Source organism: Paroedura picta, chromosome 1 (assembly GCF_049243985.1).
Source record: "Paroedura picta isolate Pp20150507F chromosome 1, Ppicta_v3.0, whole genome shotgun sequence".
Classification (NCBI taxonomy): Eukaryota; Metazoa; Chordata; class Lepidosauria; order Squamata; family Gekkonidae; genus Paroedura; species Paroedura picta.
The window spans coordinates 143,300,906-143,320,582 of NC_135369.1; the positions used below are offsets into that span (position 1 = coordinate 143,300,906).

Sequence of the window (19,677 nt, forward strand, 5' to 3'; positions counted from 1 at the left end):
GCTGGATAACAGCAATGTACATTAAGGGCAGATGTTGGACCTGAGGATTAAGCAGGGATGAAAGCAGCTTTCCACCATAAGAGAGAATGCAGCAAAGCAATACAGAAATACTATGGAGACATACTCAGCAGTGTCTAATTAAAATCATTGGGGACATAATTGTCATGAAATTTTATTTGTGTCAACATGCTAGCAACATGAACAAGAATAAAAATAGAAGGAATCTTATAGACATTCCAAACAGAAAGCCATTCTTCCCACAAATAGTGAAAATTGAAAATTGAAATAAATGTATTTTTAAAAATGGAAGAGTAGAATTTGATATACACAAATGAAAACTATTAAAGCAAAGCACACAGTATTCTGAGTAATAAGTATATTAATATAGGTATAATTTGTATCCAATAAGAAGAAAATGAAAATTTTGTGAGTTATTCATGACAAAACATTAAATACAAAACAGTACTGCTTCTCCAAAATGTTCCAAAACATGCAGTACAATCTCAAAGTATTTCAGGATTAACTGGAGTGACTCTACATCTTCAAGGTTATTGCAACTAGCATCGACCAAATTAGAAAGAACTCTGCCTTCAATAAGGCTTACAGAAACATTGTGTTGTCCCCCATGATCGGAAGTAGTAATTTTTATTTTTATTCACATAAGAGAATCATGGATTTACGACATGAATTCCAATAAACTAGAAAACAGGAAATCTAATCAACATATTAGCCCAACAATAATGTGACCAGTTTTTGTGTAACTTAAAACAAAATCAAAAGCCCTATTGCAATAATAGGGATTGCGCCAACATTAAGCAAGGAAGCTCAAAAACTTCCTGTGGCTACTGCCTGCCTGAGAGTTTGAAACGTGTTGGAAGAAAAGAAGACTAAATTGTTCAATCTGAGCAAGTGGAAATGTGAGTCGAAATCTATGTATACAAGTAAACCAAAACCAGTTAACAAATTAGCAATCTCTAGATACTAAATACAAACACTTGTAGCCTGGGATAAAAGAGAAAGTTTTCATGAATATCTAATGACACACAAAATCTGATGAGCCAAGGACAGAGTGAAAATTAGGGTGCATTCTGATCAATGGGAACTTTGTCACTGACTTCAGAGGAAAGTAAATTGTACCATAGGTGCAGATAATCAAGATATGTGCACTGCTAATACACAAAATAATGATGTCTGTAATGAAAAAACGCAAATGGGAAATCACTTTAACGCAATTTCTGGGGCCTATAAGCCATAACTTTGTATAAAGAAAGCTTTAAAATCCAAAATCAGTTTAATAATTATTGATACAAATTAGGATTTAATTTAAATGTGATGCCTCCATCCAGTATAACAGCATCCTGAAATAAGTTAATATTTTAAAAACTATGCATGTACATTCAATATTTAATTTAGTCACATGCACCTTTTTGCTGCATTTTTTTCTTTTTAGGCGCAATTGTGGATCTTAAAGAACTATCATTGTAATCCTATGCAGAGTTACTCCAGTCTAAACCTGTTAAGAAATCCGTGTGCTTAAACTGGAGTTCATCAGTGTAGGATTGATTGCACTGTATAAGAGCCATTCCCCAAATATATGTGACACTAAATATGTACACAAACACACAGTTCTAAAAAATCTATATATACATGCTTTCTCTGCAGTAATTTACAGCTACTAACAGAAAAAAGTTTTACACACACATCACAAAGATATGTAGGGAATCTACATTTATACTCACATGGAAGCTATGCTTCCCTCTCTTTTTAGAATTCTCTTCAGAGCTTAGTTTAAAACATGCTATGTTAGCCTTCAGTTATATTCAGTCCAAAAGGGGGGAAAGATATCAGTCCTTCTCCAAAGGAGGAAAAAAATAAACCTTGAAGTGACATAACAGTTTCAGTGAGAAAGCTGCTTACTGAAAAACATTTTAAGGGAAGTGTGTGGCGCAGGCAATCTAGCAGCATGCAGGAATTATAACCTGATTGAAAATACTGGGCCTTGGTCCAAAGTAATCTAAACTAAAGCAGGTCTGTGTAATAACTTATCTTAACAATCCACAGATGTTAGGCAACCAAACAAACACACTGATGACGGATTATGGTCTTTCTAATGTGGCTTCAGGACCTCTATGCAATGCACTGGGACCATGAGGAAAGATTATACTATATCCCACAGTAAAGTGGATGGCCTTGATATGTTGAATAGGAAAGCAAAATGGGGTCATAAAGAGAGCAGTTTGGGCTGTCTGCATACAAAGGGGACTTTCTGGGTACATGTAAGAATATTAGTTTGTCAATTAAGGAAAGAAACACACTCATACACAAGTGATCGAATAGGGGCTGTGCTTTCTCACTGTTATCCAACAGGCATGAAATGTTGCAGGCAGGAGTAGGGCATTGGGTCAGGGTAATCGTGTCACAGAATTACCTCACACATTCTTTGAGTGACTTTGTTAATATTTATATGGATTTTAAACTGTAGGTTATTGTGGTGGCTAGTCGGGGGGGGGGGGGAAGAACTCTGAGATAATTGCCCAATGGACTGAAAAATATCCACTTCTCTACTCTGGCTTTTCCCATGCATTCTTGAAACCCCAAATTCCCACAATCAGATAAAAAGGGGGCACAAGTTTTGATTAAAGGGTTGGTAACAGGTAAACTATGCGCTCCCTAAAGGTCTTCTTTTGGGGAGTCTGCTAGTTCAAGGCTATAAATTATGTACGAGATAAGTAGAAATCATATTTCATGCATATTTGGCTAGACAGACAAGACACAGAGATGAACAACAAATGTTTATTGAACAGAAAACTGAGTATTTGACAGGGTAAAAGATCTCATGTGGAAATGCTTCAGTGTATAAAGTGAACTGCTTCTCAACTTCATCCCCACAGGTTACAAGCTTTCCCCAGTGAGAATAACTACTTCATAGCTGAGCTTGCCTCAGACAGGACGATTGTTCTTTTAGTATACAGAGATCCTGTCTGGAGAACCTATACACAGAAGCTGGGAATAGGGGGCCTTTAACAGAACATTTGACTCTCTAAAACAAGAGTGGACCCCAAATAAAAAAATTAAGCAAAGTTATTTTATTTAAAAATTGGTCTGCTTACTGATTTGTACAGGAAGTGTTATAGGTATATTCCCACTACATGGTTGCCAACTATTAGACCACTTTGATCACTACACAAAACCATAAATATAGAAGTTTAATTTTATTTAGCAAGAAGATGCAATTCATTTCCAACAGTATATGATGATCTTTATGGGGTCATCTCTGCTATCACATTGAAGAACTTTGAGCCTGAATTTGGGTCCACAGCTTGGATTGAACATGATTTGAGGGGGAGGATCCATACCTTTGCACTCAGTTCATTCCAACATGAATAACTACAATGCAACATTAAAAATGGCAGGTTGTGTGGAAGCACAGGTGAACACTCAAAGAAGATCAAACAAGCAACCTATCCTTTTTCATAGTCTCTCTGCATCCCACTGAAGGGCACAGACTAGCATGCTGACCTCCCTGTATGTGCATTTCAGTGTACCTGAAGAAGTGTGCATGTACACAAGCATACATAGAACTTCGTTGGTCTTAAATGTTACACTGGACTCAACCTTTATTCTGCTGCTTCAGACCAACATAGCTACCCAACTGAATCTGTGTCACAGTAATCATTCCAAGCCTCAAGAGATGTGCAATGGGGGAAAGGAATGTCCCAATCAGAATGTCCCAAAGCAGAAGCTCATTTTTGACTCTGTCATAGGTAAGAAAGGACAGATGCACCAGTTCTACACCAGGTGAAAGGCACAGCCTTTCAAGGAAGGCTGCATACTTAATGGTTGTCCCTCCATCACTAAAACATGAGCTTTTCAAAAGTAAAAAAGAAAAAACTCCTGTGTGGGGAAAAGACCCACAGTTATGCTCAAACTCACAAAGATGTACGCTCTAAGGACAAGCACTTTACTGAGCTACCTCAGCTACATTGTAGCTTAAAACCCATAAGCCCTATACACAATGTACTCTTGTGTTTTTCTGTATTTTAAAGAAAGAAATGCAATGGCTCCTTACAACCATTAAAAAAAAAAAGAAATCCAAGTGTAATGCGTCCCTTTCACTTCAAAAAAAAAAGAAACTACCAAGATGGGAGAGAGAGGACAGAGAAAAAGAAAAGAGAGAGGGCAGCCCTGGCGAGTATTTCTCACTCCCACCCTTGCTGTGTAAAAGCGCATGTCGAGAAGTAGAGGAGAGGAGAAAGTAGTAGGCAGGAAGAGCTCATCTGGACTTATGACAACACTTAAGGGGCTTTATATAGCAAAAAAAAAAGTTTTGCAGCACAGAATCTAAAACAAAATGAAAGTAGTACTAAAATGAAAACCAAAAGTGAAAGCAACTTTTAGATTACACTCTTCTTACAGTTTCAAAGACAGAAACTAAGCTACACCTTGGAGGACACATATTCAACCAGTGCTGAAACAACTGCACTGGTTACCAGTTATATTCCGGATTAGGTTCAAGGTTCTGGTTTTGACCTCCAAGGCCACCAAAGTCTGGGCCCAGCGTATATGCTGAAACTACAGGACCCTCTTACCTTTTGCTCTATGCCCCCCGCAGGGATTTACGCTCTGCGTGGGGCTAACCTACTGGTCGTTCCCGGTCCCAAGGAGGCTTGCCTGGCCTCGACCAGGGCCAGGGCCTTTTCGTTCCTGACCCTGACCTGGTGGAATGACCTCCCGGAAGAGCTGAGGGCCCTGCGGGAACTTTCAACATTTCACAGGGCCTGCAAGACGGAACTCTTCCACCAGGATTTTGGTTGAAGCCGGGCAGCAATGAATATCTGCCCCCCCTCACGAAGCGGCAATTGCATATGTCAGCAGCTCCCCTCCACTTCCCTTTTAGGGGGGATAGAGATCGGATTAGTTGTTGAACGTTGCTGCCACTCTTGGCCTGCTATAACTATGTTGTTAAGGATTAGTTGTGGGTTCATGCTTTTATAATATTGTTTTAATGGGATTGTTTTATGTAACCTGCCTTGAGCCTCTGGGGGGAGGTGGGATATAAATAAAATCATCATCATCATCAATTAGCAGAGACCTCTGCAAAAGGTCAGTGCTAGAGGCATGGTCGGGGAGAGAAAAACCAAAAGTGAAAGCAGCTGCTCCAGCTGGAAACCAATCAGCAAAGACTAATCACATACACACCAAAGAAAGAAAGAAAGAAAGGAAGGAAGGAAGGAAGGAAGGAAGGAAGGAAGGAAGGAAGGAAGGAAGGAAGGAAGAAAGAAAGAAAGAAAGAAAGAAAGAAAGAAAGAAAGAAAGAAAGAAAGAAAGAAAGAAAGAAAGAAAGAAAGAAAGAAAGAAAGAAAGTCTCAGCAATCCTTTTTTTCTTATTGGCATGCAGAGCTAAACTCTGCAATTTGGAGGAGAAGAATCTGAGAAAGAAGATGGGTCAGAGTGCAGGAAAAGGATGTGGATTAAAGGGACACCGGCTTCAATTCTGTAAGAATCAGAATCTTTAACCGCTCCTGCGGAGCGGATTAAATAAAAGGGTAAGGCCACCTGGGGAGGAGTTAGGGCGGGTCCTGTCCGGGATAAAACCATCCAGGGCCAGCCAGCCAATTGGCTGCTTGGCCCAGCAAGCCATTGGCTGCTTAGCCCAGCCTCGCCTGCCCTGGCCGAGGACTTGCCGAGCAGTCTGAACAGCCAGCCCGCACGGTAAGTCCTCCGGCCTGCCTTCTCCTCCTTTCCCACCCCGCGCCCCACTTCCTAATCCTTCAGGGTGGGGGGGGCCTCCCACCAGCCTTCTCTGGGCCCGGGAGCAGGCTCGCCGCGGCGAGCCTGCTCCCGGGTCCAGAGAAGGCTTCAACAGCCTTCAGGGTGGGGGGGGCGTAGCCCTTCTCCTGCCTCCAGAACCAGCCTCGCCACGACGAGACTTCTCCCGGGGACAGGAGAATGCCCCGGGACGGTGCCAGGACACCCAAGGTCACCCACCACTACCTGTGCCGCCACCCCCGGGAAGCCTTCGCCATGTGAAGGCTTCCCCAGGGACGGGGGCTTAGCGCCCATTTTATTTAGATATAAAATGGGCTTTATTTCTAGTTAAGCTATATATGCAAAAGCACACAGGAAAGGCCCTTCTCTTGGCTATGGATGGAAGACTGAAGTCAAGATTTACACCTATTCTCATACTCAGCGTTATATTTGACCTGATGCCGGCAGGTTCACAACCTGAATTGGCAAATGAACCTATCCTATAAATACCATCAATCAACCATTTGCTTAGGCTAGAAGGCTCATTTCCTGACCTAGTCACATTCCCCAGGATTACAAGCAGTGATGTTCTTAGCAGTAGTCCAACAATACCCCACAAGAGGCATGAGATAGACAACACTAAAACAAGGGCATCACTAGCCCTCCATTTACATACATGTTTCTGCCTCAGGACCATCTTCCAATGCTGAAACCACAGGACACTCTTCCCTTCTTCCACAACCACTGGATGCTTAAATCACTGGACTCTCTTCATCAAGACAGACATAGTGTGATTTTCTTCCTCTCTCACACTCCCTTCTCTTAGATTCTCCCTTCTCCATTTGCATCCAGTCTGCCTTAAACCCAGCTCTTCCCACAGTATCCCAATCTGGCTAGGGACTTTCTCTTTATTTTGCTCCAAAATCTCCCCTCTTTGAGTAGGTTGATTCTGGACTAGTCATGTGGGGGGGTCAATTATCTGAACTAGAAGTAACTACAATTGGGCATTCTGCTTAAAGTAATACAACTAAATACTAGTGAATGCTTTTTATTGGTTTGAAACACATGGATTGCTGCTACATTGTTGACATTGTATAAGTGCAATATTGGGCTGCTGTCTTGTTCCCTCATTGTGTATTCTGTACCTTGATTAGGTCAATGAAGTTACTGTTTCACTAAGGTGACCAGATTTCAATATTGGCAAAGAGGGACACCACTGACTGGGGGCTTGCCAACCTCCAGCCATGGCCTGGAGATCCAGAATCGCCACGTTCCCCTTTATCACTAAAGGATTGGTAAAAAGGGGGGTTCAATATGGAACAACAAAATTTTGCATAGAATTCAAAATTAGTACAGTAATTTTTATTTCTTTTTCCCTTTGTTCTCCTCTCCTCCCCCCTCCTCCATTGTTGTCATGATAAGTCTGAAATAAATAAGGTTGGTCCCCCCCCCACTTTTCACTCTCCTCTCCTCCCCCCTCCTCCATTCCCATAACTCTCTGGTTGGTTTTTACGCGGGACATTCAGGGTTTGGGTCCAGGGTGCGGGACATTCGGCCCAAACCTGGGACCATTCCATCAGTAGCATTAGTGATGGTCACCTTATGTTTCACTAAGTATCCATCTCCCTTCCACCTAGATGCTTGGTACCAACTGCTATGTGCTCAAAAATGTGAGAACATTACAGTCAATAATTTACTGTGAGACTGTTACATGCAAGAAGATTTTCTCTGTTTTAAAAGCAAACAACTAAATACTTCACACTAAAATGAGAAGCCTGCCTCTAATATCATTTCAACCTGGGGGGGGGGGGAGGACTTCACACAGCTGATAGCAGAAATGAGTGTTGGATTTGTACACTATACTCTCAACTAATCCAGTTCAATTATTTAAAACATTTTAATCCTACCTTTCCACCTGCTCAGTGTTCTCAGTATAGTGCACATAAAACATTAAAACATTTGAACAATTAAAAATATTTTAAACTATAAAACAATTCAGTAAAAAACACAAATATATGATGCATACGAGCATATATCTTCCCAGGCCTATGATCTTACTCCTCAGTTTTGAGAAGGTGTATTATACAATGCATGCAGAATTCCATTCATTAATACTATACGATATGTACAGGGTTATATGAGAAGGAAATGGGTGAACACGTACATTTTCTCCTCCCACTATTTCTGGGCAGAGTATAAGTAAAGAGATCCATGTAGAGGGGCAAGATATTGACAACTTGGGCAGTGCCTTTATACTATTTATGTTACCAAACACATATCTGATGTGTGATGTGATGTTCTGATGGCACAATTATTTATTATACTTATTCAGAGAATAAGACAGTATTTCTCTAAAACATGGAGCGGGAATAGGGGAATGAACCTGGATATGTTTATTAGATTGAATCATTTATTTTAAAAGCTTAAAAATTAAAACTCATAATTCAAACAAAAAAGTAATCAAAGTATAACCAGACTTGTATTAAGCTCTCTATGGGCCTTTCTGCACTGGTGGTGGCACTCTGAATTACTGCTGGTTCTTTGCAATGGGGCAGTTTGCCCTGACTCTTCCTGGGTCCAAACAGGGGAAGATTTTCCCTGCTGGACCCAGCCTGCCCCAGATTACTGCCTCCACATGAGGCAGCCAGGGCACAGAGGTTCTGCCATGCTTCACGATGATGGAGAGTTATTTTCAAGAAGGTAAGATTGTATTACAATGTAATCCCACCTTCGTGAAAATGAAAAAATGCCCCAGTTGACTCCATGTCCCCACAAAGTGCCGTGGAACTGACTGGGGCATTTTTGTCCCTTCTGGGACACTGGAGGTAGGGGATGAGCCGGGTTTGGAAGACCTGACTCTTCCCCTTCCACATAGGCCAGCCCTGAGATAGGCCCTGTTAGTGCCCAGGGTGAAAAAGGGAATGCAGAGATATCCATGTTCCATTGCTATGGGGCCTGATTTGTGCCAAGCCTGGGCCAAGCCTAGGCTAGCACCAATGTCATCTGGAAGTGTGAATTAGCTCTGCTACCAGACGAGCACTGGACTGTCCTTTAGTCATCTAATGACTAGCATACCACATAGATTCTTGCTCTTCAAGGCTCTGTCCTATGCCTACTGGTAGTGTATTTGAACAATTCATAAAATACAGGGAACAATAACTTCAAATTTGAATAAATCAAAACTAAGAGACAAGTTTGAAAGAACTGGACCAATATCTACTAACAGAAACAAGCTGCGGAGGGGATACTATTGCCATAGGAAAATACTGATATGTGGGTGTTTTTCTTTTTCTTCTAAATTTTTTGCATAGTTGCAAAGATTATTTTCATCTCACGCATTTATTTCTGGGAAATTTCCTGTTTTCATTCGTTTATTTTACAACACAATGACACCATTTAAAAATGTTATATATACTTTTAGGACACCATTATCCACTACAATGAGAAATTGATGGTGTTGGGTTTTTCCCTTTCTTCTTAGAAAGCCATGGGGCTAAGTAAAGCTATTTTAGCTATCAATGACTATACAAAGGATATTGATTTTCAAGAAACTGGCTGAAATGTGCAGAATATGTTCTACTCTTTCCTTCAATTCAGCTCCAATGATCTCACATAAGTGTATATATCACTTATCACTATTAACTGTGCTATTGCCATGCTTTTACACGGGTTAGATCGCTACAATGCAACAACACTACTTCCTGCTTTTGCACTAGTAGTGACAGCATAAGTCAGTGTGCTCTGCTCCTCCTCCCTGCACTATTGGAAGTCACAGGAAATGAGAGTTTAAGACCTGAGGTTTCTCACCATTGTAGGAAACATTGCTAATCTGCTCATATACCAGTAACATGGGGGGCGGTTACTGGTCTAGAGTTATACAATTACAGATATATACAATCACACCAATGTGGAATTTAATATACTGTTCTGTTCTTATGATTTCATTCTCTGAAGGCTGTTATGCATGATGGAATGCAATGGGCACTACGTAGCCTTCTCCCTACTGCCTGACAGGACAGTGGGAAGGTTTAAGGAGCCAGCAGGCAACTCTCCCAGCTCCTTCCTCCCCTCCCCCCCATTCTGCCCCATCAGGGTCCTGGAAGCCTTCTCCCTATACCCTGCCAGGGCGGCGGGGGGATTTAAAGAGCCAGAAAGCAGCTTTCCCCATCAAGAGAGGCACTTGCCAGCCCCCACCAACCCCCACCTCTTCAGGGTGCAGGGAGGTTTCCACCTGTACCCTGAGAAGATGGGAGTGGATTTACGCCAGCTCCTACACCTGCGGAAAAGATCTTTCTGATACACTGAAGTAACGAATATGCGTTGCTACAGGTGTTTTCAGGTTTTTAAAAAAAGAGTTCTTAAAGGGAAACATGAACACAACAGTTAATTGGCTGTTAAGGGGTGGGAGGAAGCGTGGAAAAATATCACCTCCCCTATTGCGATTTCGGTGCTAGTGGGAGAGCCTTTTTTCGCTAGAAACGGCTGTGTGCGTTACCGCGATCTGCCACTTTTGCCTGCAGCGCTTTTCAATAGCGCACAGATTTAGGCACACTGCCCTTTGTGCGGAATGCCCCTAGAATCTCCAACACTGTGAGCAACTCTAATACGAGAGACATATATTGCAAGTGTCTATTGACTAGCTAATTGAAGAAGACAATAGTGAGCTACATGAATGATGCACTTGATGCAATATATAATATGTTCGTATAGGGGGCAAATCACTCAAAGACATCATAGCCAAGACAGGGCCTGGAATATAGAATATCTTGACATGGAAACATTCCTCCGTGACTTCCACTTGACCATTGCCATTCATGAAGCAGGCCCCATTTTTATTTTACTAACAGGTCAATTACTACATACTTGAAAGAAATGCCCATAGCTGTTTTTTTTTTTTTTAATGAACAAGCAAGAACATTATTCTGAGTTTTCTTTGCTACTAAAACTTGAGAAGGAATTCTTTTTTCTGGGAAAAAACAAAAAGCAAGAATATTGGGACGGAGCTACTTGTACATTGAATAAATTAAACAATAATAAACAGTACTGTACAGGGATAGCGAAGGGTTTCCCCTCCCCGACTTTGTTGCTCCTACCTTCAGGAATGTCCATGGTCTTTTCATAATTCTCCCACCTCTTGTTCCAGATGCATAGGTCTGAGGCTAAGTTGGTTAAGTCTGTGCTATCTGTGCTAGCAAGCTCGAGCACAAGGACAACTCAGTAAATCTGGGATGGAAGATTTGAGGAAGGGGAGAGAAAGTATCAGTGCTCTACAGTAAACTTGTGTGGATATCTCATAGTTCTAAAAGAAAGCTAGAGAGAAGCAATGTATTTGGGGGAAAGGGGTATTGAGGGTTTTGGTTAGTTAAACTTGTTGGAAAAGCTAGGAAAGGGATAGAGAGTAGTGAGATTAATATGGAAAACTTGGACGTTAAGAAAAAAAGGAGATCGGGACAGGAAAATGCTGTGATGTGTTTTGCGCCAGTATAGGAATATCAAAAATATTTTTATGATGTATCAAAAAATACCTTTGACAACCAGTAAATTGTCATTTGCAACAACTTAAGAGAAAGCGTGGAACCTTGATCTTAAGTTACTACACTGGCAGGTCATACATGGAAGAAGGAAAGGACTTCTAGTCAAGCAGGGGAAATAAATGAAAAGAAGTGCAGAAGAATGGGATCTGGAAAAGTTAGATGGTAATGATCATCCAAAATAGCTAATTCTATTGTACTAAGTTTAAGTGAGATAGAATTTTTCTTTAAGCGTTAGTAATTCAGATCTTCAGACACTTACCTGTATTTTGACAGATAATAATGATGTCAGGAATTAGCAACACAAGCACAAAACTCTAACAGGGGTAGTCAAACTGCAGCCCTCCAGATATCCATAGACTACAATTCCCACGAGTCCCTGCTAGTAGTCCATGGATATCTGGACGGCCACAGTTTGACTACCCCTTTTCTAACACATAGTGAAGGCACAAAACAGGAATTCTGATGTCCTATTTGTTGCCTTCAGAAATAGAAATGTGTATGTTCTAGCCAGGCTAGAGGCAAGATGTTAGCAATCATATATTACTAAAAATATTACCCCCTCCTTCAAATTGGGCATCTAATGCATAAACAATAAGAGTCTTGTTGACACTAAGAGTAGATCAGATCTTTCCTCAAGAAGTGGCTGGTAGCCACATTGGCAAAAAACAAAAAAACATCCCAAAAGTAAGGTATAATGTGATTTTTGGTTTTGGATTTTCCTCAAGAAGGTTAGTGATCTTGTAAATCTGGATGTAACCCATATTTAGTTTCAAAAGCTATAGATTAGCACTCCTTGAAAAAGGTCTAGAGAAGCCAACATACACTGTGCACTTTTGAAAATGGGCATGTTCCTTACATATATAGTTCTTACTTAATGGTTAGTTTTCTACAGTAGAATTTGCAGAGAGAGATCAAATTGCTTAAGAAAGCTGATGAATGGCTATGATTTGGACCTTAGATATGTGAAACTCAGCAAAAATTCACAAGCTGCCTATTTAGAGAAACAAAAATTAAAAGATATATGATAGAAATAAGATGCAGGTGTTTTACAAGTTTGCAAAGAGTATTTTTCAATAAACCCTGCTAGCTAATAAGTGGTCTTTAAAAAAAACCTTGAAATCGTATATTGCATTCATTATCAATTTAAAACAAGTGAGTTTCACTTAACCATAAATTACTTGCACAGGAAGATATGGCAGATGTTCCACAGAATGTCTGTCGAAAACAGGCTAAGGGAGAAGAAGCATCCTGAGAGATGATGTATAGAAAAGGCCAGAGCCCATAATACTGAAGAGCAAAGACTAAAGGGATGTATATGTGGAAGCTCCTTGTCAATAGAAAACTGTGAGATTCCCAGGCTTGTCCACATTAGGAGGTTTGGCATTATCCACAGTGCAAGAAGACAAAATGGGCTCAATTAATTTTAAGATCATGACTCCAGACTGGCAACAACTTTTTTGTAATGGATTTGGAAGAAGACTAAAGATGGAAATATTGATTTGGATCCAATAGAAGAAGCAAAAAAGGGATCTTGCATTAATACGAACAAAGGAAAACAACACCGAAAAAGGGTATATGGAGGAAATTGTGTAAAAGTTTTAATAATGTTTGCTTTGTTATCATTTCTTTAACAAATTTCATTTCTATACTTTTATTTTCTGGAAAAGAAATGCATATATATACACATAATGCCCATTGTAAAGAGGGCAATGTCCCTCTTCAAGAGGCCAGTGGGCAGAAGAGAAGGCATTTGGCAAACATGCTGAAGCAGCCAAGTCTGAGGCTGCCCCTGTGCTGGCTGAGGCTTTGTCAGGGGGAAGTCCATGTCTCTGTGCCTCCAGACGCACTGCAAGGCCAAGGCCAGGCCAGGCCTGGCTGCTTGGCAAGAGGACATGGGCAGGCAGCTCTTGAGGCTGGTAGGGCAAGTAGGTACACACCAAGGCAGCTAAGGCCTGGGGATGCCCCCAAGCTGGCCGAGACTTGGTCTGGGTGGAGTCCACACTTTTGGGCTCAACTCTTGACACAGACACAGCACCCAAATCCAAGGCCTGTCTAGTTTCTTGACATATTTTGGCCTTTATATGGCCTTCTTCAAAGGTCTGGATGCCTGGTGAGGGGGCATGAGCGGGCAGCTCTTGTGGCTGATGGGGCAAGCAGGCATGCACCCAGCCCCCTTATCTTAAGAGGCTGGACTTGAGAGTGGGATGCCCCACTAAGGGAGCAACTGCTTCCTTCTGGCCTGGAGTTCCTCCGTCGCCTCAGCCAGACAGGGTGAGAAGATGCAACCAATGCTGCTCCTGGTGACAGGTTGCTGGTCAGGGTTGATTGAGGTTGTGCTGCCTGCTAGGGGCTGTTCAGCCATGAGGGAGCCTCTGTCCCTGCATGCCTACCTGTTGCATCTCTGGGAGTCACCCATCCCAAAGTGTGGCATGGCCTCCATGGAGCACCCTGGTCTTCCCACCCTCCCACACCCACTCCCCCTCACTGATGTGAATGCTGGTAAGATGAAGGGGGCTGGGTCTCATTTTTCTCATTTTTGCCTTCAGTTTATCCATACTGCATATACACATGGAGTCAAGTCTTTCATCTTAACACTCTCCCACATCATCCACAATCTAACACCTTAACTTCCCAGTTCTCTTTTGTATCAAATGAACATAACTACTACTCCCCCCGAAAATAACTGATGGGCTCTGCTACCAGTTTTTTCTTACATGGAAGCTATTACCCACAAGAAAGGAGCCCTACAATTGCCCTCCTTGGAGAAATTCTTACAGCTCCATCCCTACATTCCTTCAAGGCAGCCTAAGACTTTCCCTTCCTTATCTGTTCTTCTTTTGGTTGTTGACTAAGTAGATGGCTCCATTTCACTGCATCTGTTTAGTTAATTTTAATTCCATTTAACTGATACTTTACAATGTTAATTTGCAAACGGTTATGAGAATTTTTAGGGATGTGGAATGATATAGTAAATCCCAATTTCGCCAGGTCTTAGAAGCTAAGCTAAGTCAGTACTTGGATGAGACATCCAATTTACATTGTATGTTATGAAACAACCCAGAGGACATAACAGAGAATTGGTAAAAAGCAATTTAAAAATTGCTCTTTATTCAAACACAGACACATCCTCCTCCTCCTCCCTTCAGATGGGAGGGATTAGCTCATACAAGCCTCCATCCGTGGATATTAAACAGAACAATCAGAGGACTGAACAATTACCACCCACTGAGAGAACATCAGCAACCCATTCTTAGAATTAATTTGACAAAGAAATGGTCCTCTAACATTAACTGTAATACTAGCACAGTAATACTATCCTGTGGCAACACACTAGTAGAGAACCACAATAACACCCCAAGTCACCAAAAAAACCCTGAAGATAATAAATAAATAAAAAACAAATGATATCATTCAAAGTTGGCATTAATTATACTATATATATATTTCCCCCCCCCCCACAGGAGACAGATGACTGCCAGCTTGAAATAACTAGATTAAGCAGCTCTCTCTCTCTCCTCCCCACTCCATCCCTGCAGCAGGTATTTATAGCCTGTTTTGGTCAAGTGTGTGAGATGAATGTTAAGATCCTAAGGGCTCTCTGCCTATGTTATCATGCATATCAAGGCCCATAATCTTGACCAATTGGATAGACCTGGTAGACATGAGCCAAGGGGGTTCTGCTTGTTTGTTATTTTTAATAGTGTGTTTGTGAATTTGTTTAAGGTATTCTTTGTAGGCAACATTGGGTTTCCATTGGGAAGAAAATTGGAATAAAAATATACTAAGTAAATAAATGTTATAGTTGCATGCAAAATCCATTCCTTTGCAGGCATGGATGTTCTTTTCTAGACTTAGGAGTATAAATGCATACAGTGAATCTGGTAATCAGCATCAGAAAGAAAACAGCTAAATAAATCCAGATTAGCCAGAATGTAGGAAGTTTCACATCATTTTGAAAGATGTGAAATCTTGTTGGCATTGTTTTGTGTATGTGTGAACAAATGACAGATGGGGGGAGCACATCTGGTGGAGAATAAACTGAAATTAATATTCATAAAGGTTTATTTTTGTTCCCAGCTCTCTAATTTAGAAATAGGAGCCCAACGACAGAAATTGACCAACTTGTGTCTACAATTTGCCTAGGTATTCCCTTAAGATTTTTATGGAGATATGGACACCAGTATAGGCAACTCCACAGAAAGCTTAACAAAATCTCCGTTTTGGAGATGGGATTCCTCAATAATCAATGTAATAGTTGGCTAACAAAAAGCTAAATATTAGCTAGTTTATTTTGGTGACCAGTGTTTGACCTTACAGTTATTAATGAGAACCAAAATTTGGATAGCAAAGGAGACTTTACTTATATCTCAGACAGAGGCTGCAGTATTATTGACTATATTTTAGTAGTCAGTCAGTCAGCAAACCTTTATGGTCATATAAAATCATCGTTACATAAAATTAAGATACAAAATAAAATGAAGGTCAACAAAAAAGTTGGATTTTTCATTTAAAACACAAAAATTTCTCATAGCAAAACTCAGCGTCTACAATTGCCTTAGTACCCCAATCATTTCGAATATTATTATTATTATTATTATTATTATTATTAGATTTATTTCCCGCCACTCCCTTGCAGCTCGTGGCGGGTAACAGCATCCCAGAATCCCCATTAAAACCCCATTAAAACAATAATAGCGTTACCAATATTACTGGCATGGCAAAGAACGGCAACTCAACTCCCCCCCCTCCCACTACTAGCGGGTGGAGAGGAGGTCCTGATGATGTTTTACTTCGGGTCCGAATCCCAAGTCCCCGGCCTCAACCATAAACCTGGCGGAAGAGCTCCGTTTTGCAGGCCCTGCGGAACGTTGAAAGATCCCACAGGGCCCGCAGCTCTCCCGTGAGCTCATTCCACCAGGTCGGGGCCAGGACCAAAAAGGCCCTAGCCCTGGTCGATGCCAGGCGTGCTTCCCTAGGGCCGGGAATGACCAGCAGATTTTCACCCGCAGAGTGCAAGGCCCTGCGAGGGGCATAGGGCGATAGGCGGTCCCTCAGGTATGTGGGTCCCAACTCGCGTAAAGCCTTGAAGGTTAAAACCAGAACCTTGAACCGGATCCGGGCAGCAATTGGCAACCAGTACAGCTGCCTCAGCACTGGCTGGATGTGGGCCCTCCAAGGTGTGCCAGCGAGGACCCTAGCAGCTGCGTTTTGCACTAGCTGAAGTTTCCGGATCAAGGACAAGGGAAGGCACGCGTAGAGTGAGTTACAGAAATCTATTCTGGAGGTGACCGTTGCATGGATCACTGTGGCTAAGTGTTTGGGGGACAGGTAGGGCGCTAGTAGTTGGGCCTGGCGAAGGTGGAAAAACACCTGTCCTGCTACTTTTTTGACCTGCGTCTCCAAAGTCAGGGAGGCGTCAATGGTCACACCCAAATTCCTGGCCTGGGACGTGATGGTGAGTTGCGTCCCTGCCAGGGATCATTTTCTCTCATTTGCCATTAAGAAAAAAGGCACCCAGTTATTTATTTATTTGTTTGTTTGTTTGTTTGTTTGTTTATTTATTTATATTTATAAACCGGGTGGTTGACTCTTGGTATTACTTGTTATTTGGTATTTTGAGTTTGTACCCTTTCTTGGAGATATATTTTTCAGGAGATATATCCGCTAATAACTTTTTGGTGATGTTAACAAACAATTTATTAGTCCACAAAAGGGATCCTAACAAGAAAGAACGTTGTTTAGAAAATAATGGGAAAGAAGAGATTATATTTGAAATAGATTCAGGTTTGCCAGGATGACAATCACACAGCCTTTGATCATAAGGAATATTCCGATATCTCCCAAGCAGTACTGCTGAAAGAAAGATATTCATTCTAGCCAGCATGAACATACAATGATGGAAAGGGTTTAGTAAATGAACAAAATCATATGCCATAGATTTCTCAGGAAAGGGAGTGACAACAAAAAGGAAGAACAGATCTGGTTGCCTCCGGCATTGATGGCTTGTTTCTTGATGTCCCAGCTCCTTCTCCAGACTGTCTGAAGTATGTACATTTCCCCTGAGTTAGCCAATAGATTAATATAAATGCCCAGGATATTAATTTTATAAAGAATCAATTGAGATCATTTAGAGCAATGAGAATTGATAAGTAAAATGGACATTAAACAAAAGGACTGAGACTGAAAGTGCAGCCTTAAGCAATATAATAGTGGTAATCCATGCTCTGGATTCCAACAGGAGACCTAATTCAGCATATAAAGTAAGGCAGTGGTCCCCGAGAGGGAATCGGGGCCGGGCCGCGCCCGTGTGGCCAATGTGCGGGCGCGGCTCGCGGGGTGGCGCGGCTCGCGGGGTGGCGCGGGCCGATGTGCGGGCGCAGCTCGCGGGCGCGGCCCGATGCGTGGGCGCGGCCTGCAGGCACGGCCGATGCGTGGGCGTGGCCCGCGCGGGCCACGGACCGCGCCCCAATGCCTTGCCGGTCCCCAACCTCAGAAAGGTTGGGGACCACTGAAGTAAGGGACACAACTGAGTTCAGGATACTAAGAATATGGCGAAGAAAAATCACACAAATTTGCTCTACCTCTGTATTATAAATTTGTATCCAAATGGGGATCCTGTTTAAGAATTGCATAATTATTTTAGTCTGAAAAACTTGGATGGCTGCTGGCACAAATAGATTCCCTTCTCAATAATGAAATTGGAAGACTGCAGATAGCTGATTTTTAGCCAAGACAAGAGAATGCTTCTGGTTTGAAGACCAACTTTGTTTATAATTAAAAAGGACACCAAGGTTTCTAAAGGTTTTAATTTGCTAAATAATTCCCCCATCAACCTTCCAAAGGAAACATTTCCATGCCTTGGAGAAAACCAAGATTTTAGTTTTCTCAAAGCTGATGGATAGAGAACTCTAAGTACATTAAGCAGCAAATTATGTTAAAATGCATTTTAAGCCTTCTTTACAACACAAAAGAAATACAGTGTCATCTTCATATAATGACAAGGCACGCGTTAACAGTCCAGTTTATGGGCATGGCCATACATTCTAGACAAATAAATAGGTAAATCTGATAGAAAAAAGAAAAAGAAAAGGGGCTAATAGACAAGCTTGTTTAATACCATTGATCATAGGTATTCGGTGAGTTAAAGACTCTTTCTTGTTAAACCTAATTTGGCAAGTATTTGGAGTTTATGCAAAAGAAAAAGTAATTGCTCTTCTATACCTAGCTTCTCTCACAGTATTTGTCTATTGATGGAGTAAAATGTGCAATGCAGATCAAGAAAAGCCACACAGAGCTTCCTTTTTGGATGACTCATATATTTCTCAGCAAGGAAAGACACTGTAGTACAATGATCTAAAGGGGAATAACCTGTATTGGAACCAATGTGTTCTTTCTCTAGTATGATTTGTGTAGTCATCCATCCTTTTAGTTTCCCCAAAAGGTGCTTGTTTGGAGTAGGCCTGGGAGTGGTAGCTGAGAAATGGATTAAAAAAATAAAATTTCCGCAATACAGACAGCAGGTTTATGGGACGGTAGTTCTCTGGATTATTGGGATTACCTTTTTGAAAATTGGAAGTATCATAAAGTTAAACATGAATCAGGAAGGACACCAAATTTATCAATCATTGTAAACAATTGGACAAGAGTATCTGTCCACCAATCAAGATTTGTCTTCATCAAATTTGTAGGCAAACAATCTGGGCCAGGGGCTTTACATGATTTCATATTGAGAATATAATTTTGTATCTGATTTTGAGTAACTGGGGGCAAATTCAGAACACCTAAGAGTGTTAAGCTATCCTCAACTGGTTCAGTTATTGATGAATCACAGAAGAATGTAGTATAATCCATCCCTCAGCTTGAATAGAAGGAAGCAGGCAAGTATTTCTGGTCTACCACTAAGGAAGGAGGTGGTCTCAAGTCCTTTCTGAAGCAAAGAGTAAAAATACTAAGGACCAGAACTGCTTGGTATTTTTACTCTTTGCTGCAGAAAGGACTTGAGACCACCTCCTTTCTTTGCTGCAGAAAAGTGTTGAGAATGTTTCTTTTCAGTTAACAGAGAATGACACCTTTTCCATTTCTCATAATAAAAAGAGATAGCCATTATAGCAGCGGTCCACAACCTTCCGGCTGCCGTGGACCGCTGTGACAGAGTGGGGGGAGAGGGCGGCCTGGGGCATTCCAGCCCGTGCATAATCGGTCAAAGAGAAGTAAAAGTATATTCACCATGGGGATCAAGAGAATCCCATGAACCCTGTGATATTTAATATACAAAGATTAAATTTAATACAAAGATCTACCAAACAAGGCTCTGCCTGACTAATAACCTGGTCTCTAGATTCTCTGGAATTCATAAATCAGTAAGAGATAAAATCCTAATTGTCCCCATTCATGT

The 19,677-nt window shown here is 41.4% G+C and overlaps 1 protein-coding gene across 44 annotated transcripts in view; it reads right to left on the reverse strand.

The window, feature by feature from the left end:
* RIMS1 (regulating synaptic membrane exocytosis 1) overlaps positions 1-19,677 on the reverse strand; it is a 354,394-nt gene that overhangs the window by 194,531 nt on the left and 140,186 nt on the right. For 2 of the 44 annotated variants that reach the window (XM_077307027.1, XM_077307037.1), the window contains exon 2: positions 10,842-10,971. The exons of 41 other annotated variants lie outside the window; for them this stretch is intronic. In XM_077307027.1, coding sequence (XP_077163142.1) covers positions 10,842-10,868 — 27 coding nt within the window. In that variant the 5' untranslated portion in view covers positions 10,869-10,971. Of the gene's footprint in view, positions 1-1,739; positions 1,877-10,841; positions 10,972-19,677 lie in introns of those variants that run through there. One more of the 44 variants, XM_077307047.1, reaches the window with a different exon arrangement.